General features: G+C 38.0%; 1 protein-coding gene across 1 annotated transcript in view; it reads right to left on the bottom strand.

Annotated features, from left to right (window-relative positions):
• The window catches only part of LOC116463161 (estrogen receptor), a 317399-nt gene that overhangs the window by 229405 nt on the left and 62797 nt on the right, over positions 1–25197 (bottom strand). Inside the window, exon 3 of the mRNA XM_032146133.2 lies at positions 17076–17192. Coding sequence (XP_032002024.1) covers positions 17076–17192 — 117 coding nt within the window. The remainder of the gene's footprint in view (positions 1–17075; positions 17193–25197) is intronic.

Here is a 25197-nt window from a genome sequence, read left to right on the forward strand (position 1 = left end):
CTCATAGGTGGGAACTGAACAATGAGAACACATGGACACAGGAAGGGGAACATCACACACTGGGGCCTGTTGTGGGGTGGGGGGAGGGGGGAGGGATAGCATTAGGAGATACACCTAATGTAAATGATGAGTTAATGGGTGCAGCACACCAACATGGCACATGTATACATATGTAACAAACCTGCACATTGTGCACATGTACCCTTAAACTTAAAGTATAATAATAATAATAAAAAAAGAAATCACCAACCAAATATCTGCTGCCTTCAAGAGACTCACCTAACACATAAGGACTCACATAAACTTAAGGTAAAGGTGTGGAAAAAGACATTCCATGCAAATGGACACCAAAAGCAAGTAGGAGTAGCTATTCTTATATCAGACAAAACAAACTTTAAAACAATAGCAATTAAAAAAGACAAAGAAGAGCATTATATAATGATAAAAGGCCTTGTCCAAAAGGAAAATATCATAATCCTAAATACATATGCACCTAACACTGGAACTTCCAAATGTATAGAACAATTACTACTACACCTAAGTAATGAGACAGACAGCAATATGATAATAGTGGAGGACTTCAATACTCCACTGACAATACTAGACAGGTCATCAAGACAGAACATCAACAAAGAAACAATGGATTTAAATTATATCCTGGAACAAATGGACTTAACTGATCTTTACATAACATTCTACCCAACAACCACAGAATATACATTCTATTCATCAGCGTATGCAACTTTCTCCAGGATAGACTATATGATATGCCACAAACAAGTGTCAAAAAAACTAAGAAAACTAAAATTATGTCAACTACTCTCTCAGTCCACAGTGGAATAAAACTGGAAATCGACTCCAAAAGGAACCTTCAAAAACATGCAAATACATGGAAGTTAAATAACCTGCTCCTGAATGATCATTGGGTCAATAATGAAATCAAGATGAAAATTTTAAAATTCTTTTAATTGAACAATAATAGTGACACAACCATCCAAACCTCTGCGATACAGCAAAGGCAATGCGAAGAGGAAAGTTCATAGTCTTAAACGCCTACTCAAAAACTCTGAAAGAGGACAAATAGACAATCTAAGGTCACACCTCAAGGAACTAGAGAAATAAGAACAAATGAAACCGAAACCCAGCAGAAGAAAGAAAATAATCAAGATCAGAGCAGAGCTAAATGAAATTGAAAAAAAAAATACAAAAGATAAATGAAACAAAAAGCGGGTTATTTGAAAAAATAAATGAAATTGATAGACCATTAGCAAGATTAACCAAGAAAAGAAGAGAGAAGGTCCAAATAAGCTCAATCAGAAACAAACATGAGATATTACAACCAACACCACAGAAATACAAAAGATCACTCAAGGCTACTATGAACACCTTTACACACATAAACTAGAAAACCTAGAAGAGATAGGTAAATTCCTGGAAAGATACAACCCTCCTAGCTTAAATCAGGAAGAATTAGAAATCCTAAACAGGCCAGTAACAAGCAGCAAGATTGAAATGGTAATTTAAAAATTACCAACAACAAAAAAAGTCCAGGACCAGACGAATTCACAGCTGAATTCTACCAGGCACTCAAAGAAGAATTGGTACAAATCCTATTGACACTATTCCACAAGATGAAGAAAGAAGGAATACTCCCTAAATCATTCTATGAAGCCAGTATCACCCTTATACCAAAAGCAAGAAAGAACATAACAAAAAAGGAAAACTGCAGGCCAATATTCCTAATGAACATAGATGCAAAAATCTGGCCGGGTGCTGTGGCTCACGCCTGTAATTCCAACACTTTGGGAGGCCAAGGCGGGTGGATCACGAGGTCAGGAGTTCAAGACCAGCCTGGCCAACATAGTGAAACCCTGTCTCTACTAAAAATACAAAAATTAGCTGGGCGTGGTGGTGGGTGCATGTAATCCTAGCTACTCAGGGAGCTGAGGCAGGAGAATCACTTGAAACCAGAAGGCGGAGGTTGCAGTGCCACTGCACTCCAGCCTGGACAACAAGAGCAAAACTCCATCTCAAAAAAAAAAAAAAAATCCTTAGCAAAATACTAGCTAACCAAATCCAACAGCATATCAAAAAGATAATCCACAATGATCAAGTGGGTTTCACACCAGGGGTGCAGGGATGGTTTAACATATGCAAGTCAATAAATGTGACACACCACCTAAACAAAATTAAAAACAAAAATCACATGACCAGCGCAATAATCGCAATAGATACAGAAAAAGCATTTGACAAAATCCAGCATCCCTTTATGATTAACACCCTCAGCAAAATTGGTATACAAGGGACATACCTCATTGTAATAAAAGGCATCTATGATAAACCCACAGCCAACATAATACTGAATGGGGAAAAGTTGAAAGCATTTCCTCTGAGAACTCGAACAAAACAAAGATGCCCACTCTCACCACTTCTATTCAACATAGTACCAGAAGTCCTAGCCAGAGCAGACAAGAGAAAGAAATAAAGGGCATCCAAATTGGTAAAAAGGAAGTCAAACTGTCGCTGTTTGCTGATGATATGATTTTATAACTAGAAAACCCTAAACACTCCCCCAGAAAGCTCTTAGAACTGATTAATGAATTCAGCAGAGTTTCAGGATACAAAATTAATGTACACAAATCAGTAGCTCTGCTATACACCAACAGCAACCAAGGTGAGAATCAAATCAAGAACTCACCTCCTTTTACAATAGCTGCAAAAAAAAAAAAACAAAAAAAAAACAAACTAACCAAGAAGATGAAGGACCTCTACAAAGAAAATACAAAACACCTCTCAAATAAAGAAATCATAGATGACACAAACAAATGGAAATACATCTCATACTCATGGATGAGTAGAATCAATATTGTGAAAATGACCATACTGCCAAAAGCAATTTACAAATTCAATGCAATTCCCATCAAAATACCACCAGCATTCTTCACAGAACTAGAAAAAACAATCCTAAAATTCATATGGAACCAAAAAAGAGCCCACATAGCCAAAGTAAGACTAAGCAAAAAGAACAAATCTGGAGGCATCACATTACCTGATTTCAAACTATACTATAAGGCCATAGTCACCAAAAGAGCATGGTACTGGTATAAAAATAGGCACGCAGACCAAAGGAACAGAGTAGAGAGCTGAGAAATAAACCCAAATACTTATAGCCAACTGCTCTTTGCCAAAGCCAACAAAAACATAAAGTGGGGAAAGGACACCCTATTCAACAAATGGTACTGGGATAATTGCCAAACCACATGTAGGAGAATGCAACAGGATCTTCATCTCTCACTTTACACAAAAATCAACTCAAGATGGATCAAGGACTTAAATCTAAGACCTGAAACTGTAAAATTCTAGAAGTTAATGTCAGAAAAACCCTTCTAGATATGGGCTTAGGCAAGGATTTTATGACCAAAAACCCAAAAGCAAATGCAACAAAAACAAAGATAAATAAGTGGGACTTAGTTAAACTAAAGAGGTTTTTGCACAAAAGAAACAGCAGCAGAGTAAACAAACAACCCACAGAGAAGGAGACATAATCTATACATCTAACAAAGGATTAATATCCAGAATCTACAAGGAACTCAAACAAATTAGCAAGAAAAAAACAAACAATCCCATCAAAAAGTGGGCTAAGGACATGAACAGACAGTTCTCAAAAGAAGATATAAAGTGGCCAACAAACATATGAAAAAATGCTCAACATCACTAATGATCAGGGAAATGCAACTCAAAACCACAATGCGATACCACCTTACTCCCACAAGAATGGCTATTTTCAAAAAATCAAAAAATAATAGACATTGGTGTGGATGTAGTGAAAAGCAAACATTTCTATACTGCTGGTGGGAATGTAAACTAGTACAACTACTGTGGAAAACAATGTGGAGCCAACTTCTTGCTTGATCCTCACTCCTAAATCTCTCTCCTCTAATCTATGAGAACACCAGGATAGGTTCAAAATCAAGAAAGTCAATTCTCTGCTTAAGATCCTTTATGGCTCCCATATCCCTCAGGGATCTCAAACTCCTGGTTTGACAGATAAAGACTTCTATGTTGGTACCGCAGCCCAGCCTCAGCTCTAGGTGCCTCCTTAAGCACAGATCACATGGCCAAATGAGCACTAAAATATGGCTGGTCCAAATTGAGATGTAAGTGTGAAACACTTGGAGGATTTGAAAGTCTTAGTGAAGGAAAAAAATACATAATGTATCAATAATTTTTAAATGTTGATTCCATATTGAAATACTATTTGGGGTATACTGGTTAAATAAAATATATCACAAAACTAAAAAAAAAGTAATAATGATTAGTCTTGTAAAGCAAGCGTTTAAAAATATAATCACCTAAAATATAAAAAATGTAAATTTTATATATAAAATATATAAAATATAATCACCTAAATATAATTCTGTATGTTCCTCACCAATTTTGATTTGCTGAATCAAGCATAAACTAAACCATGTATTATCTCCAGGCATGACCAGAACATTTCTTTTCTTTTTTTGAGATGGAGTCTCACTCTGTTACCCAGGCTGGAGTGCAATGGTGCCATCTTAACTTACTGTAACCTCCACCTCCTGGGTTCAAGCAATTCCCCTGCCTCAGCCTCCTGAGTAGCTGGGATTACAGGTGCCCCCCGCCATGCCTGGCTAATTTTTTTTTTTTTTTGAGACGGAGTCTTGCTCTTTTGCCCAGTCTGGAGTGCAGTGGCGCGATCTTGGCTCACTGCAAGCTCCGCCTCCCAGGTTCACGCCATTCTCCTGCCTCAGCATCCCGAGTAGTGGGGACTACAGGTGCCCGCCACCATGCCTGGCTAATTTTTTTTATATTTTTAGTAGAGACGCGGTTTCACCATGTTAGCCAGGCTGCTCTGGAACTTCTGACCTCAAGTGATCCACCCAGCTCAGTCTCCCAAAGTGCTGGGATTACAGGCATGAGCCATCATGCCCAGCCAACGAGAACATTTCTTTATAAACGACTCCCTCTGCTCTTCATCTTAGGATGCCTCTTAAGGCTGACATATATTTCTGTAATTTCCAAAAAGACTGGCCTCAAGTGTGTTGGTTTATACCTACTGGACAAGTTTTCAAGCAGACATAACCAGACTAGCCTATGAGATATTTAATCAGGAACTTTCCAAAATTCACTATCTTTTTTGGCCTCTTCCTTTCTCTTTCCACAAGGCAGAAACTAGAAAGTCTCACCAGCTCTTGGGATTCCAGTCTTAGTCATGATTACTACATCTCTAACAGGAAAAAAAAAAAAAAAATGCTTAGTTATCTTTTCAGAGTCCTGCCTCAACAAACTTGATTCTTGAATTTTTTCTTTTATGTTGCTGGTGATTTATAGCAATATATGGTCATCTTCTCATTTCACTATCATGAAAGCATCAAACTCATTTTTGTGACTCTCTCCGTTCAGAAGAGATTCACTTTCCACAATGACTAGTGAAGACAATAACTCTGTCCATTCCTACCGGTTTTTACAGTTGCTAGCAGTTGTTCTAAATTGAGCTTGAAATGTAAATATGATAGCTACGGCAGTTGCTCCCAACCCCCAATATACAACCCCCAATATACACTTGTATATACTACCTTTAGCTTTGGATTCTAACCATTCCATTATTAATCTGAACTCGGATCATAAAACATAAAATTTAAGATTTGAAAGATACTTTAGCTGGCATTTTTCAGAAGTAAAAACTGAGTGAAGAAAAAGTATGTGATCTGCCCAAGGTTCCTAGGTAGTAGGTAAACAGTCAAGTTTAATTGCACGCTTAACTCTCAGCTGAGACTCCTATTTGACAAAATGATGTTTTTATATACCAGAATGGTCATTTTAAAACAAAATCAGACTTTCAAAAATCGAATTATCTAAAAACAATTAAAACCCTGGCTGAAAGATTAAAATGCCCCTTTTAAATTACACTAAATATTAAATAATATAAGGTAATTAAATCTTAAGTAGGTCTTTTTAAAGTATCTGTGACACCGTCTACATAAATTTATTCTGGTACTTCTGCTGTGCAACTAAGCCAACATATGATTGATGTTTTTGTTGAAGAGGAGTAATATCCTGTGCCCACCATAATATTTCCTAAGTCACAGTTTTGGTTTATGGGATATTAATATCTTACTTATGCATATGTCTATCTCTCATGACACTTTATGTTACTAACAGATCAGCCAGGCAGACGCATAGCAGTGAAAGGAGCATTAAACCATGGGTCAGGAGACTTGGTTTCCTGTCTGAGCAGTTAACTTAGCTTAGTGATTTGGACAAGAACAATTCAACTGAAAAACAAAAAGGTGCACTAGATGATCTTTAAGTTCTTTTAAGCTCTAAAAACTACTCATTAGCCTGATCACAACCACTGAAACAAACAAACAAAAAACATATGGAAATTCCTGGGGACTTACAGAATTTTAAAGTAGCAATTCATTCATATAATTACTGCCCCAAAGTTCTGCATTTTATAGGTTCTATCTACGGAAAAAGTCCTTACGACATATCAAGAATCATTTATTTTTGCAAAAGAAAATTATACGAACAAGATAAACCCTTTCCGAAATTTTTGCCTGGCCTTGAGTCACTGCCAGCATTTCTTCTAACATTCAAGGTGAGGTGAGACATGGTCATTCCTGAAAAGGTACATAAAGATTCCTCATTTTTCTTCCAACAGGAATCAAAATTATCTCTTAATAAGCAATCAAATAAATTGACTATTAAAAAATTAATCAAAGTTATGTTGTAAACAGTTGAACATAGCCTGGTATAACTATAAGATATTTTATGTAAGCCTTATGGCAATCACGAAGCAAAATCCTGTAGCAAATATACAAAAGGCAAAAAGTAAGAATTCAAAGGATACCACTATAGAAAATCGCCTAATCACAAAGGAAGACAGCAAGATAGGAAGAAAGAGATACAGTGACTAGATGGATTTAAAAAAACAAGACCCTGTTACATGATGTCTAGAAGAGATTCAATGCATGGTTAAGAAAACACAGAGAATGAAGGTGAAGGGACCAAAAAAGACATTCTATGCAAATAGAAGCCAAAAGAAAGCAGAGGCAGCTATATTTATATCAAATAAAATAGGCTTTAAGTCACAAACTATAAAATAAGACAAAGAAGGCCATTAAATAATGACAAGAGGGTCAATTCATTAAGAGGATATAACAGTTGAACATATATATGCACCCAACATTGGAACACCTAAATGAATGAAGCAAATATTAATTGACATGAAAGGGAAGATAGATTGTAATACAATAATATTGGGGAAACTCAGTACCCCACTTTCAGCAATGGACAGATTATCCAGACAGAAAATCAATAATGAAAGTTCAAACTTAAACTATACTTTAGCACAGATGGACTTAACAGATAGATACAGAATATTTCATCCAACAGCAACAGAACACACATTCTTCTCAAATACACATGGAACATTATTCATTGAATGTTAGATAAAACAGTACAGTTCATGGCTGGGCGCAGTGGCTCACGCCTGTAATGCCAGCACTTTGGGAGGCTAAGGTGGGCGGATCATTTGAGGTCAGGAGTTCGAGACCAGCCTGACCAAAATGGTGAAACCCCGTCTCTACTAAAAAATACAAAAAGTTAGCCGGCATGGTGGTGTGCTCCTGTATTCCCAGCTACTCAGGAGGCTGAGGTATGAGAATAGCTTGAACCCCCGCAGTGAACCAAGATTGAGCCAGTGCACTCCAGCCTGGGCAACACAGCGAGACTCTGTCTCAAAAAAAAAAAAAAATTATAGCTCATATGTTAGGACACAAAATAAGTCTTAACAAATTTAAGAACATTGAAATCATATCAAGTATTTTTTCCAACCATAAATAATATGAAACTATAAATCAACAAGAATAATTTTGGAAAATTCACAAATACTTGAAAATAAAACAACATACTCAGAACCAACCAGTGGGTCAAAGAAGAAATAAAAGGGAAAATTGAAAAATATCCTGAAACAAATGAAAATGGACACACAACATACCAAAATTTGTGGGATGCAGCAAGAGTATTTTCAAGAGGGAAGTTTATAGCAATAAATGTCTGCATCAAAGAAGAAGATCTCAAACAACCTAATGTTATACCTCAAATAACTAGAAAAATAAAAATAAACTAAGCCCCAAGTTAGTAGAAGGAATAAAATAATAAAGATCAGAGGAAAAATAAATGAAATTGAGACTAAAAACACAAAGCAAAAGATCAATGAAACTATGAATTGGTTTTTTAAAAAGATAAACAAAATTGATGAACCTTTAACTAGACTAAGAAAAAAGTGAGAAGACACAAATAAACTGAATCAGAAATAAAAGAGGAGACATTACAACTGATAGCACAGAAATGCAAAAAATTATAAGAGTACTATGATGAATTACACACCAACAACTTGGATAACCTGGAATAAATGGATAAAGTCTTAGACACATAAACCTAGCAAGTCTGAATCATGAAGAAATAGAAAGTCTGACCAGACCAATAACCAGAAAGAAGACTGAATCAGTAATAAAAAGTCCCCCATAGAAGAAAAGCCCAGGACCTAATGGGCTTTATTGCTGAACTCTGCCAAACATTTAAAGAACTAATACCAATCCTCAAACTCTTCCCAAAAATTGGAGGAAATACTTCCAAACCCATTTTACAAGGCCAGCATTACTGTGATACTAAAGCCAGACAAGGGTATTACAAGAAAATTAAATGCCATGCCAATATCCCTGATTAATATAGATGCAAAAATCCACGACAAAATACTAGCAAAATTGATTGTCACAACACATAAAAGAATCATTCACCATGATCAAGTGGGATTTACCCAGGGATGCAACGATGGTTCAACATATGCAAATCTATAAATATGGTACACACATTAACAGAACGAAGGACAAAAACCATATAATCATCTCAATAGAGGAAAATACGCATTTGACAAAATTCAAAATCCTTTCATATCAAAAACTCTCAACAAATTAAATATAGAAGGAGTGTACCTCAACACAATAAAGGCCATATGTGACAAGCCTACAGCTAACATCATACTCAATGGTGACAATTTGAAAAGTCTTCCCCTAAGATCAATAACAAGACAAGGATGCCCACTCTCACCACTTCTATTCAACATAGTACTGAGAGTTCCTGCCAGGGCAATTATGCAGGAAAAAAACTAAAGGCATGCAAATTGAAAAAGAAGAAGTTAAATTGCCCTTGTTTGCTGATGACATGATCTTACATATAGAAAACCCCAAAGCCTTCACACAAAAAACTATTAGAACTAATAAACAAATTCAGTAAAGTTTCAGAAGAGAAAGTCAACATACAGAAATCAGTAGTGTTTCTATACACTAACAGCAAACTATCCAAAAAAAGAAATCAAGAAGAAATCTCATTTATAATAGCTATAAAAATAAAACAAAATATTTGGGAATAAAATTAACCAAGGAAGTGAAAGAATTGTATGCTGAAAGCTATAGACATCAATAAAAGAAACTGAAGAAGATGCAAATAAATGGAAAGATATACCATACATAGACTGGGAGAATTAATATTGTTAAAAATGTCCATATGACACAAATCAATCTACAGATTCAATGCAGTGCCTATCAAAATTGCAATGACATTTTTACAGAAGTGGAAAAACAATCCAAAAATTTGTATGGAACCACAGAAAAACCCTGAATAGCCAAAGCAATCTGGAGCAAGAAGAACAAAGGTAGAGGCATAATACTACCTGACTCAAAATATACTACAAAGCTATAGTAATTAAAACAGCATGTATTGACCAATGGAACAGAATAGAGAACCCAGAAATAAATTCATTTATTTAGAGTCAATTAATTTTTGACAAAGCTGCTAAAAGCACACAATGGAGAAAGGACAGTTTCTTTGATAAATGTTTCTAGAGAAACTGGATATCTACACACCGAACAATGAAATTAGACACTTACCTCATGCCATATACAAAAATCAACTCAACGTGGATTAAAGACTTAAATGTTAGACCTGAAACTGTAAAAACTACTAGAAAAAAAAACAGCTTAAGAAGAACGTGGTCCTTATAGGGATTGTTGTGCTGCCTACACTCATGCTTCCTCCAGCTGAACTGACAGTCACAGAGGCTGACCTGCCTTCATCCCTAATAGGTAATGGAGGGCCTTGATTTTCTTACCTAAAGGATGAAGGAGTTAGATTAGATCAGTGGCTTGCAAACTGTGTTCCTTGGAGCCCTGGGTTTCCAAGAAGGTTTCTCATGAACATCATACTGAATAAAGACAGGGTATGCCAAATCAACTTGTATCTGTTTCATAGATGACTATCTGCTTCTGCTTGTGGAAACAAGAGCTTGATTGCTTTAAAATACTGTCAAACATTGGATTCATTAGTCTTTAAAGTCCACATGTGATTCACCTACTTGATTCAGCATATTTGTTTGTTTGCAAATAAAAAATTATAATATGGGGAGTTTTTAATAAATATCTACTATATGAATTAATAAAATACTAGTTTCAATATCATAAATATATAGATTGCTGCTTAAAACAACCAGTCTCTCTTTGGTAAAGAGCAGCTAGCTTTTCTTTAACATTTTTCTTAAATTCAATCCTAAATAGGGGCACCCCAACCTACCTTTTGAGGAAACTTGGATTCACATGCAGCTACAAATCTACCATAATTATCCAGCAATCCAAAAAAAGTAATTCACATCTACATTTTTAATTTATTAATTTGATTCTACCATCATGAACATTAATAATTGGTTGTATACTTTTTTTTTTTTTGAGATGGAGTCTCGCTCTGTCACCCAGGCTGGAGTGCAGTGGTGTGATTTTGGCCTACTGCAACCTCCATCTCCTGGGTTCAAGCAATTCTCCTGCCTCAGGCTCCCAAATAGCTAGGATTACAGGTGGGCACAACTACGCCCAGCTAATTTTTGTATTCTTAGTAGAAACAAGGTTACGCCATGTTGGTCAGGCTGGTCTCAAACTCCTGATCTCAGGTGATCCACCCGCCTCGGCCTCCCAAAATGCTGGGATTACAGGTGGGAGGCACTGCGGCCAGCCAGTTGTTTACTTTTGATAAAGGATAGCCAATGTAGGATTAAAGAGGATTCCAATCGCAGTCCCCAGGTTGGGAGTTTATCCATCGATAAAGCAAATTACGATAACTCATAGTGATAAATATTAAACCCAAGCAACAAGAAAATATTTTATTTTCCAGTGTTTCATTGGGCTTCTGAAGCATTCTGGACACATGTATATTTCCCTATCTATATTAGTAGTATGTTATTTCTCACTTTAAAATTATCCCATTAATTTTTGGATTTATTTGTTATTTTGGAATATTTCTAAAAATTATACTGCAACATTTGTTATTAAAATAAATAAAGACTAGTTGACAATTACTACCTTATCTCAAATTTCTTCTTAATGTGTTATAAGGAAACATAACCAGAATGGTCAGTCCAAGAGTCCTGCACATCAATTAATTTCTACGTGCCAATTTCCTCACTGCACAATGAAAACCTTGCTTCAAACATGCCTCTGAATCTGTGGTAATAAAAAACCTTTCACAGATTTGTGTAAATCTCTGGCATCACAAAATGATAAATAACACATCTCACTTGTCATTCAGCTATATTCAGCATATGAGATCAGAAAAGAAAAAAAAGCTTAGGTGTTTAAGCCAAGTTTTTATTCTCCACAAAGAAATTAGAAATTTATATCTTGTAGAAGTGATGAAATTGCCATTCTCTTTCTTTCAGGTGAAAAAAAACCCAGCAGTGCTCGTATATGATGAAATTTTTAACTAAGATAGTAATTATTTTTAAGACAAAAAAGATATGTAATAGCTAACACTTGTGTGGCACTTTAGATTCATATTTTCCCATGTTATGATTTGTCATCTTCATGACAAACTCATTAAGTAAAATTTATTTGTTTATTTATATATTTATTTTTGAGACAGAGTCTCACTCTGTTGCCCAGGCTGGAATGCAGTGGTGCAATCTCGGCTCACTGCAACCTGTGCCTACTGGGTTCAAGTGATTCTCCTGCCTCCTCCTGAGTAGCTGGGATTACAGGCTTCTGCCATCACACCTGGCTAATTTTGCAGAGACGAGGTTTCACCTTGTTGGCCAGGCTGGTCTTAAACTCCTGACCTCAGGTGATCCGCCCACCTCAGCCTCCCAAAATGCTGGGATTACAGGCGTGAGCCACCGTGCTTGGACAGTAAAATTTATTTATCTCCATTTCATATTTGAAAACAGTGAAGCTCATAAAAGTGACTTTAACAAGGTTGCTCAGCAAGTTTGAGGAGGAGCCAGCATATGAACACATTTATCTTTGGAAGAGTTCCTCTTTCTACCAAACTCAGCAAGAAGGCCAAATTCTTGAGTAATAATATATGTCTTGGATGTCAGGTGTCTGAGTAATACTCTGAGTTGGACTAAACCTGGGAGTGGTTGGTTAAAGCTCTAGATTCCCATTCTAATCATTCAATATTTGAGCCATCTTGCAACCCAGTCTCCACTTGCCATTGAGATTTTTATTTGTCGCTTCCCATGCAAATGTTCTCTTTATACTCTGAGGACATTGAGGGAAGGGACTAGAATCTTATTCATATTTGCTTTATTCCCAAGGGTTTGCAGATAAGAAGCCCTACACAAATAACTGTTTAAATGAATTGAATCAATTCATTAATCAGTGCAAAAAAATACTTCTTGAACAACTACCTTGTGACTTGTTTCATGCGAGATCAGTAAACGAGACACAGAGACCTCCCTGCCATCATGGAGTTTATGGACCATATATATAAAGACAGACATTGAATGACTAATAATAATGGTGATAAGAGCTAAGAGAAGAGCTATTTGCCATTAAAGCTAGAACATGAATTTTCCAGCACCTTGATTTTGAACTTCAAGCCTCAGGAACTGTCCAGGGAACTGTGCAGGCCTTCCTGAAGAAGAGACATGTAATCTACAACCTAAAGTTCAAGGGGAAGGAGACAAACGAAGAGGAAAAAGCAATGCAGAGAAACCAGTACATGTACTAGAATAGAAAAGCATATTCCCAAAAGCGCAATTCAAATCCTGCATCTCATAGAACTACCATGATTCAGAACCAAATCTAATAATGATGCTGGGATTTTCAGAGGCAGTAAGTATTGTAACAGATTAAAATTGTTAGTTCATGGAGACAAATCATGCACTCTTTTGGATCTTTACAATAGAACTTCAGTGAATTTTTTCAGCCTTGCTATAAAAGTAGGGAGTAGGTCTGTGGTTCTCTTTTAACTGAAACTAAACTTTTTATTTCATAGGTAGAGTTTCAATATCTAGTTGGTAACCAGCCTGGTTAAGAAAGTGGATTGTTGTGAACCCTAATGGTTGAAAACATGTTGTAAAGATTTATTCAGTCACAGCTGGCCTTTGCCATGTGACTGCACATTTTATAGTTAGTTATCATTGTACTTCCAGTGGTAAATTAAGTCTTTATTCAATGGGATTTTTCAAGGAGTTGTAATAGAGGGTATCCCGTGGCCATGTGTGGTATTCCATGTTGTAGAAAATACAATAAATTATATTGCTTTATGGCGAGCACTTTATACATATCATTAAAATAAGATGTTCTCACGGGCTATAATTTTATGAATTTAAAGCTTCACTTAAAACTTATGTACATATAAAAACTGCCAGAAAGATACATGTTTTCATTACATGTAAAGAAATACTGAACAATCACTGAGTAATCCCTATGGGATATTGAACAATTCAGTACACACACTGAATTGTGTACCCTTAAAATTCATATGCTGAAACCTTACCCCCGGGCCTCAGAATGTGACTGTATTTGGAAATTGTACCTTAAGTGAGGTAATTCAGATTCAGTGAGGTCCTGTGTGTGGGGCCCTAATCCGATATGACTGGTGTCTTCGTAAGAAGAGGAAGAAGCTGTGATGCACGGAGAAAAGGCCGTGTGGGGACACAGAGAGAAGGTAGCCATCTGCAAGCCAAGGAGAGAGACCTCGGGACAAATCAAACCTGCCAACACCTTAGTCTCAGACTTCAGCCTCCAGAGCTATGAGGCAATTGACGTCCGTTACTTAAGCCACCCAGTCTGTGGTATTTTGGGAGGGCAGCCTGTTATAAACTGTGTCCCCACAAAACTTGTATGTTGAAGCCCTAGCCCCTACAGTATGACTATATTTGGAAATAGGGCCTTTTTGGAGGTAACTAAGGTTAAATGAGGTCATAAGGGTGGACCCCTAATCCAACAAGGCCTGTGAGAAGAGGAAGAGATACCAAGAGTGCCTGGACGCAGAGGAAAGGCCACGTGAGGACGCAGGGAGAAGACGGCTAGCCACAAGCCTAGAAGAGAGGCCTCACAGGCCGGGCATGGTGGCTCACGCCTGTAATCGCAGCACTTTAGGAAGCCGAGGCGGGCGGATCGCCTGAGGTCAAGAGTTCCAGACCAGCCTGGCCAACATATAGTGAAACTCCATCTCTACAAAAAAATACAAAAATTAGCTGGGTATGGTGGCACACACTTGTAGTCCCAGCTACTTGGGAAGCTGAAGGAGGAGAATCGCCTGAACCTGGGAGGTGAAGGTTTCAGTGAGCTGAGATTGCGCCACTGCACTCCATCCTGGCCAACAGAGCAAGATTCCGTCTCTCAAAAAAAAAAGAAAGAGAAGGCTCACTAGAAACCAAATATTCCAGCACTTTGATTATGTATGTCCAGATTCCAGAATTGGGAGAAAATTAATTTCCGTTGTTTAAGCCACCCAGCCTGTGGTATTTCATTATGGCAGCCCCAGAAAACTAATACAGATATATATTTTACAGTCATCAATATACATGTGCAAGTGTGTATGGAGCCATCCACAGTCTGCCGTGTGCAGTCAAATTATCTAGATTCCTAGGTGAAAACAGTGGGGAGACTTTTATTATGTCTTTGTATATTCGAATTTTTGTTAGATTAAAAATGAGAATGCATAATTTATATTCATGCAGCCAGACCATATCTGGATATTAATTACAAAAAAAAAACAGAATTGGTTTTATGAAATAGGGTCAATGCATGGGTACCCTCACATTTTAAAAATTGTTTTGGACATATTCACAACTTGATTATTTCAGCTTTCAAGGAGAATGTATGTAACAACCTGTGCTTAACCTACCTATAATCGCCAAAGAAGAATATTAAACCTCGACTCCACTGTTTCACATTAAGCTTTTCTTATACAGCTGTTACATTCCTCTCACTTATCAAGTTACCGTAAGTAGCATTTTGTGAGTTTAATTAAGCCTGACTAATTCTCCAACAGTACAAAGAAAGATGAATTCCTTAAATATTTAATCCATTTATGACTCAAGTGTCATTTTCTGAATGTAGCTGTTAAATTCTTGGAATTAATTACCCTTTGAATTAAAGCTGCTTTTTCAGATGTTCAAGATGTATAGTTATAGTCACAGCTCACAGAATGCATAAATTCAACATTGCATCTCTTCACCAGTAGAATTTATTCCAAATGCTGCATTCCAAACCTCAACCTGTCCGGCGTATTTATGACCCCGGGACTAAGAAACCTGTCACTGTAAGCTTGTTAACAATCAAGCTTGTCTTCATCATAATCTCCATCCTTGGTCTTTCCTCTCCTTCCTCCTGCATCCAGGTAAGAATGATTTAAAGGTTAGCTGCCCACTATTTGCAAAATCACTATTCCTTTTCACTGAAATTTTGTTCTCCTTAAATCACCCCAAGCTTCACCTCCTTCAGAAAAGAAATGGGCTTTTCCCTATTACAATCAGCAGGTAACACCATCATCAGCCCTTCCCTCCCCTCAGTATCCTTCTGAAACACTAAATGAATCCCTGACTTTATTTATTTATTTATTTATTTATTTATTTATTTATTTATTTATTTATTGAGACAGAGTCTCACTCTATCACCCAGGCTAGAGTGCAGTGCCACCATCTCAGTTCACTGCAACCTCCGCCTCCCAGGTTCAAGCGATTCTCCTGCCTCCGTCTCCTGAGTAGCTGGGCCTACTGGCGCTCACCACCATACCCAGCTAATTTTTGTATTTTCAGTAGAGACAGGGTTTCACCATGTTGGCCAGGCTGGTCTCGAACTCCTGACCTCAGGTGATCTGCCGGCCTCAGCCTCGTGACTTTAATTACACATTTTCTACTTGTTCTCTTCCACTACACTGAAGGCTATCCAAGACTAGAAGCAAAGTTCCTCAAGATGAGACTCCCACGAACACAACGAGGCCAATCAGGCAACCACATTTATGGGGCTCCTAATATTCCCAGAACTGGGATTCAGTTTCCAGATTCCTGTATAACAAAACTGGAAGATCGGATACATGAGAAGACAGAAAACCACACACACGCACACACACGCACAGCCACAAAGACCACAAAGACACAAGCCCACAGTCACAAACCCTGCATGCTTTGACACTTGTTAGTGTAGTGCTCAGTAATCAACTATGCCAGCACCATGCTAGACACTGAGGTTAAGACAGTGGCTGGTTAACTCAGGTTCTAAAGGAGAAAACTGCCTTTTGATTGAAATTCACATTCCTTAAGGGATGGTAAGAGACTGGAAGGCTATAAATTAGCTACTTAGCTTTCACATTTACAAGTCTCAATTTAGGGAAAGTTTATCCTCAGATATCATTTTCTAGCATTTGCAATATAAACAGTAACTGAAAAATATTTCTAGAATAATTTACTAAGCACTCTTCGTTTCCTTCCATCACCGCCTCCCACACACATTTGATTTAAAATATAATTATTTACATTGAAAATCCAAAACACAAAATGCCATGTTAGAATTTCCAGTTCCAGACACTTCCACCTTTTTAAAATAAAATGGATTATGAAAATATTTTTGTTGCAAAGAAAAATAAGAATAGAAAAAAAAATTAAAAGAAAAAACACAAAATTCCCATGGTGTTATTCGAATGGGTAGAGCCAGCACTGGGCGGTGGCCAGGGCCGTCCCCAAGGGCCCCTGGGAGAGATGTACCTACCACCTTTCATCATTCCCACTTCGTAGCATTTGCGGAGCCGGCAGGCCTGGCAGCTCTTCCTCCTGTTTTTATCAATGGTGCACTGGTTAGTGGCTGGACACATATAGTCGTTATGTCCTATTAAAAGAAAGAGGACAGAATTAATATTCTTTCAGGAAACTTAGCCAGTTAGAATCTACAGGGAAACCTTTTGGAGGCTGTTTTCCTATCACTTCCTCAGCCTTACTATGTTGCTCCCCAGGCTGCCTGCCTTTTTCTGTCCTTCTTGAAGTGCAAACAAAACCTCTCATGGGCTGGGCACAGTGGCTCACGCCTGTAATCCCAGCACTTTGGGAGGCCGAGGCAGGTGGATCACGACGTCAGGAGTTCGAGACCAGCCTTACCAACATGGTGAAACCCCGTCTCTACTAAAAATACAAAAATTACCCGGGTATGGTGGTGTGCGCCTGTAATCCCAGCTACTCAGGAAGCTGAGGCAGGAGAACCACTTGAACCCGGGAGGCAGAGTTTGCAGTGAGCTGAGATTGCACCACTGCACTCCAGCCTAGGCGACAGAGCGAGAATCTGTCTCAAAAAAAAAAAAAAAAACCTCTCGTGGACTTAATTTCTGCAGCAGCCAATTGTTTCAGGACTCCTTTGGGCAAGTCACCTTCAGTTCACACAGTCTATATTTTGTAGCACCATATTTTATGTGGTTATATTTTCTCAGCAGATAAGGTTTTTTGGTTTTGGTTTGGTTTGGTTTGGTTTTACCAAGGCTGCTTGCTAAAATCGTTGTGAGGGTAGAGCTGTTAGAAATAGAATTTTCAGAGAGAGAGTTTCAAAGTAACCCTTCTTAAAATATAATTTAAGTCAGTACTCACATGCAGCATGGAATACCTAAAGTCAAGCCGGCTTGGTGGGCTGGGTGGTGACAAAGTTCAGTCCTTCAGTTCATAAATTAGTCCATGACTGACTACTTGGAGAACTCTGAGCAAGCCACCTGACATTTCTAGATCTCTCTTTCCTCCTCACTAACCTAGAGGAAATCATGGAACCCACCACATCCAATGATTCTAAGAATTGAATGTGAGAATGCAGGTCAGGAGTTTACCGTCGTTCCCTGGATATGGAAAACACTCAAAAGATGTTCCTTGTTGTTACTGTTATTTTATGATGAACCTCTTTCTTTTCTCTCTTGTTGATTGACTCTCTCTCCCTCAAATGTCCTTACTCATTGGCTTTGATCACATGCAAGACTGTCCCATAAAATAGTCTCCCTTGCCCCACGCACTCTCTAACTTCCATCTTCTATCTTGTCCCTCGTTCCCAGCTGAACTCAGAAACGTCTGCACACGGAATCTCCTTTTCTTCGCCTCTTTTGCATGGCTTAACCAATCTGTTTTCCATCTTAGTTGCCCCAAAAACCAACTTCCCTAGGATTACCAATGAATCCTGTTGCCAAATTTTACAGATATTTTTCAGTCCACATCCTACATAACCTATCTGAAGCAGCCTACAATGTTGATACCTCCCTTCCCCCCTTGAGACAGGCTTTTTCCCTTGGCTTCCATAATCCCAAACACTCCAGTTCCTTCTGCCTGTCAGGCTGCAGCCTCCCGGTATTGTTTACAGATACAATTTCCTCCATCCAACATTAAGCCAGAGGTGCTCAGGGCTCAATCTTAGGTCTTCTTCTTCTCTTACTACTCCATATTCTCCCACAAGACAATCTAGTGCATGTCCATGGCTTCCATCAGCACCAAATGCAGATCACTCAGAATGTATGCTCCCAACACAACCCTCTTCTCTGAGCTCCAGGTACATATGTCCAGCTGCCCACAGGAAGTTTCTGCTCTAAGATTTAGAAGTCACCTCCATTCCTTTATCCCTCAAAATAAATGTGATTTATAGGGAGCAGAATATTAAAATTCACAAACTAATAAATATTGGCATGTTTTTATAAAGTCTGTTTGCATAAGTCTAAATTCTTACATATCTTGGGGAAATGCCCTGAATTTAGACTAAGGAGGTTATGTATACTATTGTAAAACATGGTTCTCATTCTCCCACCCCAAAACCGAATATATATTTCACACCCTAGTTCAGATTCTCTGCTTAAGTCTCTATTTTTTCCATTTACTAAGAGCAAGATGCAACATGCAGTGAAATGTTTTAACTACAGAGCTCTTTGTTCTTTAGTCAACTTAAGGGTCAGGCCCAATTAGAAGAGGGTGGAGTGAGGATTTGACAAGAAATGCTGGCCTCATAAAACTTGGCTTTCCATCTTTAAATATACATTATAAAAGTCACTGCATAAACGGGCTTCAGATCAAATTAACATTTGCACTCTTCTATTGCATAACAGAAACCAGCAAACTAGTCGGCAGAGTTATAAACCTGTAACTTCAGTAAAAGACCACACACTGACTCAGATATCCAGACATAGTTATTATTTTTAGAATTGTCCTTATTAATAGGGTCAAACTGAAGAAGTAATAGAATCAGAAAAAAAACTTATCTGTGCAGATGCTAACTGCAAGCAAAAAGTGTATCCTTCTGATACCCTAAAGAAACTTTCAGTGTTTAGTCTCCTGTGGTATTTATGCAGTATATGCTGACATATTTCAGCTTTAAAAAAAAAATGAGTATATGGCCAGGTGTGACAGCTCATGCCTATAATTCCAGTACTTCAGGAAGCTGAGGTGGGAGGATAGCTTGAGACCAGGAGTTTTAGACCAGCCTGGGCAACATAACAATATCTTGTCTCTACAAAAAAAAAAAATTTAATATTAGCCTGGCATGATGGCACATGCCTGTAGTCCTAGCTACTCGGGAGGCTGAGACAGGAGAATTGCTTGAGCCCAGGAGGTCAAGGCTACAGTGAGCTGTGATAGCACCACTGCACTCCAGCATAGACAACAGAGAGAGACCCTATCTCTAAAAAAAAATAAGAATAAAATAAAAAATAAATCTGTATACATTAAGTTTCAGAAGAAAATAGTCAATAACCATTCAAACCAAATATTACTTTGACTCACTTTCTCCCCAGAGCCAGTTATTTTGTAAGCCAGAAGAAGATAGGAGAACTGCATCGGGTCAGAGGCCAGTTGGCTGAGTCTCATGTTTGCGCTGGCCATCCACTGTAGATATGCATCTTTGTAGAACCAAGTGAAATTCCTGAACTAACATGTTTAATGCATAAAAGGTACTAGATTTTTACAATTGAATCCGTCTGTTAACAAAAATGGAAATAGATGTACAAAAGAATCATGTTCATACTGCAAACCTTTTGTGACAAAGCTAGAATTGATAAACCGGCAAAAAGAAAAATTTAATAAATACATATTTGATATATGCAATTAAAACAAATTCTTCTTAACCAAACACCATTAACAACTATTTCTTAGTCTTCAGCTCACGTCAGAAGAAGAAAAACAACAAAGTAGTTTTTTTTTTTCCTTAACGAGTGTAACTTGGTCAATATGTGTTATTAAAGCAATTGATTTAAGTTGCATTGAGAAGAAATTCTTTTTTAATTTTATTATCTGGTCTTCTCAAGATAATGCATGAGAAAATCTTACTGAAATAGAGTTGATTTTCTAAAAAACAACTCACATCAATTGTCTTAGTGAAACATAGCAGTGTGGCTTTTTGGTTTTTTTTTTAACTGAAAATACAGGACTCGATGTACATGACCAGATTGGCCCCAGAAGTCCTTCTGTGCAGGCCCGGATGAACCAAGCCCAAAAGTCCAATGCCACGATGTGATGTTCAGGTGAAGGTTTGGAAAAATAATCAGCACTATTTTCTTGCCCGTGAAAAGATAAAAATAAAAAGCTTCTGGAGGAATCTAAGGTTTGACTGGTAGGAAGTGGAGGGGACAGGAGGTGAATGAGATGGAACCAGAAAGACAGGAAGCGGGGAGAGAAAACGCCTCGCAGTAGGAATCACCAGGCCCACCCCAGCCCCTGCAGCAACAGAAGGACCCACACTCAGCCTTTCCCCAAGCTTCCCTTTTACTTTTTCCTTCTCTTCTTATTTTCCCTCCTTTGGTAGCAGCTGGTTTGGCTTTGTTGTCATTACACAGAAGGTCTGCATTTGTTAGTTATGAAAATAAATAATGGCCCATACATATGCAGAGATTCAAAAGGAATATAAAGACAGGCCAAGCAGTTGCCTGAGAGAAAGCCAATATAATATTGCAGGTCTCTTCTTCCGTCACCTCTTTTCCTTCAGTATTTTCTGGTGGTCACTTCAGATCAAATCTCTTTCCTGAGCTTCCTGAATGTCCACCTGCCCCCGTCCATCAAGACTTGACTCTCTCCCACTCGTCAAGATGGATGTGCCCCAGACAGAACCGACGACTGTCTTCTTTGCTCGCCAGTCTGTTCCTATTCACTTCCCAGCTGAACCAAGAAATGTCTGCACCGTGAAACCTGAAACATGGGCATTATTCTAGATTCAACCTTCTTCCTCACTTGACCCTCCCTCCCCACCTCCCACCACAGGCACACAGATCAAAACAAATATTTTCTAATGATTTTTCAAAGCAAAACCAATTTTGCGTTGGGCACCACCATAGTCCCTACCTTCTCCAGCCCAGATCATTACCACAGCCCACCGCGGGACCCTTTGCCTCCAGCCTTCCCCCGCCAAACCTTCCCCACAGGTTGGCCACAGTGATTTTTCCTAAAATCGCACACCATCAGGCCACTATCCTGCCTCAATGTCCTGAGGCTCCTCCAAGCTCTAAAAATGACATCTAAATGCAATGCCTTCACACAGTTTGCGAAGCTCTTAATGTTTTTCCTTGCCTTCTCTCCCCACTCTAACTCCCATCCAAGTTCCAGCCATGTCTTTCTGTTGACACATGCCATGCTTCTCACCCCCAGGACTTTGCACATGCTCTTCTTCCTCATGGAAACACACTTTTCCTCCTCTTGGCCCAACTGACTCCTACTCATCTTCGAAGTGTGCCAATCAAGATATCAATTCCTCTGTGAAATCTTATCTGCCCTTCCAGCCATGCTTAGTTTGTGTCTCATCATAGGACTTACTATGTTGGGTTTTAACTGCTTGTCTCAATGCCCAGATCAGTTTAGGCATGGCAAGGGATGGGCCATATCCATCTCGTTTATTGCTATTGATCCTGAGCCCAGCACATTCTCACACACATAGTGGAGCTCAACAAGTATCCAATATCTGAACAATACTGAGATGCTAAAGCTCCCCTCACCCCCAACTTCATCTGTGGAGCACAGGCCTCTTGAGGGGGATGATTGGGGTTCTATAAAGGAAGTAATCAGTGGGAAGGTGAGGACCCTGAACAATATGATGGCCATTCTACCTTAGGACCCCAAAACTCAAATCCGCAAGAACAAGGCTTGGTTCTAAGCAGGGGCAGTCTGCTCTTCAGCACTGGGTGGGGCCAGACATGAACATAAAGCAGATGTTCATAGATGAAGAGGGCCAGGAAGGGATCCATGAAGCCATGCATTGCCCATGAATTATCCTCACTACTCTTTCCATTTTGAGGCCTTGCCGCTTTCCTAATATGAGTGTATTTCATGATTGCCCCAAAGAAAAATCAACATATTCTAATTATTCCAAAGCTTGTTCTATATAGAAATGTTTTTCTGAATTAAAATGCCATTTTCCCCCACTATAATATGTTGGTTATGTAGATATTTTAATATGGTTCATTTTACTAAAAATGATTTGTTTTCAAAGTGTGTTTTAACTTTTTAAAATTTCTATTCCAAGATTTTACTAAACTCTACAAGATTAGCAGTTTCCTTGAATCATCTCCCCATTCACCACCATCACCAGGAAATACTTTGGCTTTAAATAAAATAGGTCTATGGTATTATTTTCCTAGAAATAAAAATCCTTATAAATGAATTATTAACAAGGCTGAAGAAAAGGCGTATCTTGATCAAAGGGTTTCTTACATATAAACTACATAAACTGTCGTGTAACTGATTTTATGAGAAGCTGAAGTTCAGAGTACTCCTCTCCTGGCTTAACAGTTGAATATTAAGATACTAAAAATATTTGCTTCCATCATAGCCTACAAATTTGAAGATCAATCTGTCCCAATAATGCAATTCTATGCCTTAAGTATGTGGTGTAGTTATTTTTCCTTTATCATAACTTCCTGACTTTATGGAGTCAGAAATCGTACTTGAACGGTTCTTTCCTGCTATTCCCATCTTGAATTGATGCATTTCAAAGTGCTCCACAAACTACAACACATCTAGGGATTTAATTTGTGACTAGAAAACTTCAAAATATATCACATCTATTCTTGCTTTATAATTTTTTAAATAAATGCATTCCCTAAAGAGATATACAGTACTCTGAAAAAAAATTAAAGTCAAGGAGACTTTCATAAGGTCACATTAAAAGTCAAGTTATGTAAACTGGTAAAAGGTGTTGTCCCATTAAGGAATAAACACTTAGCATTCCTTATCAACATATACGAACATTTAGCTAACTCTTCATATTTTAAGGCTCAGAAATGAAAATGAATTCTAAAAGAAAAATGAACTCTCCAATGTTTAAACACTCACACATCAAATAAGAGCCAATTTTAGCTAATCCTGTCAAAAAGCCTCATTGGAGGAGTCTGACAAAATAATATTTTTATTTTCAAAGTCCTATTTTTTATACCTGATTGACCCATAAATGTAGCTAACATATATAAAGCTTGGCTACCTTTACAGTCTCCTTATTAAAGGCACTCATCGAATATTTACATAAAATTAACTATGGTTTATCACATTTTGAAGCATCCAGGAACTATAAATAATTTAAGCTGAGAAATAAGATGTCAAAATCTGATTTCCTTTCTACTTCTAAGCATCAATATGTTTTCCTAGAGTGTTAAATACAGCTTTAAATCTGATGTGAAGTCACAAGTTTCTATACATATTTGGCCAAAGGAAAACCTATGACATTTTAGTTTTATCAGTGAAGACTGTATTATCCTTTAGGTGTTAAGGTACAGACAACATAGTTTTGAGCTGTAACATTTGGGAAAATAGTAAGAATCTGTACGTGAATTTTCAAAGCACTGTTATATAAACCAGCAACTGCCCAGGCCTGAGTAGATGCTTCCAAGAGCCATTCCCACTCTGGCTTGTTCATTTCACACTTGTGCTCACTTCCTATCTGGGGGTAATTCCATAAGCTTGTCTAGCCAAACAGTCTGTCTACCAAGGAAACCGAGTCTTCTAGGTACTGAACATCACATGCCAGGAAGTGTGTTATACATTGATTGTTTCACTTAACCCCCTAGCAACTTTATGAGGAAGGAATTCTATTAATCCTATTATACAGATGCAAAATTATAATCAAAGTTTAAAAGCCTGATCTAAGCCACACAGCAAGCAAGTGGCAGATGGGTCTTGAACCAAGGTCTCCTTTCATTACAGAAGCTGAACTCTTATGCATTCTAACAACCTTCATATATGGAAAGCCCACCTTCTCCAAAGGGCAAGCTCTTCATTCAAGAATGGTATCTACTTTCCAGATTGCAATCATGCAAGGAATCTCTGCAACTGTCTGACCACCAAGTGTTCTGCTTCCTAGGAAGCTCATGTACAGGAAAGAAAAAGTGAGGAGTTAACACAGCCAACCCAATGTTACTGTCTTCTATTTAACATATCTATGAGATAAATACTTACTAAGAGCACACCAATATTAAGTTATTTGGGCAATACTTTGACTTATATGACAAGGATGAAATGCACAGTCCAACTTCCCAGCCACAACGGTACAAGGGAACAGAAGTCTTGTCCTGCCTTACACTCTGAGAAAGACATTGACTTTCTACAGTACCTAGTATCTGTATCTACCCCAGCCCTTGACTCCTGAGTGATGCTTTGTCTTGGTAGGACCACCCACATTATCTACTGTAACCAAAGCAAAGAGGGATTATGGGAATCACAGCATAGAATTAGAAAACAGGTTCAAACAATGATATCGTTGGAACTCACTAGCAAAAAGGAAAGGAAGACTGGCAAGGAATTTGTTATAGAAAGAAGAATTCAAAATGTTTTTACACGAAAGTGGGAATGTATGATCGTCATAAAACATGAAGGATTAAAAGTATTCACAGTTATGCCAAGGAAAAAAA

This window comes from Hylobates moloch, unplaced genomic scaffold (assembly GCF_009828535.3).
Source record: "Hylobates moloch isolate HMO894 unplaced genomic scaffold, HMol_V3 SCAFFOLD_28, whole genome shotgun sequence".
In the NCBI taxonomy this organism is placed as follows: Eukaryota; Metazoa; Chordata; class Mammalia; order Primates; family Hylobatidae; genus Hylobates; species Hylobates moloch.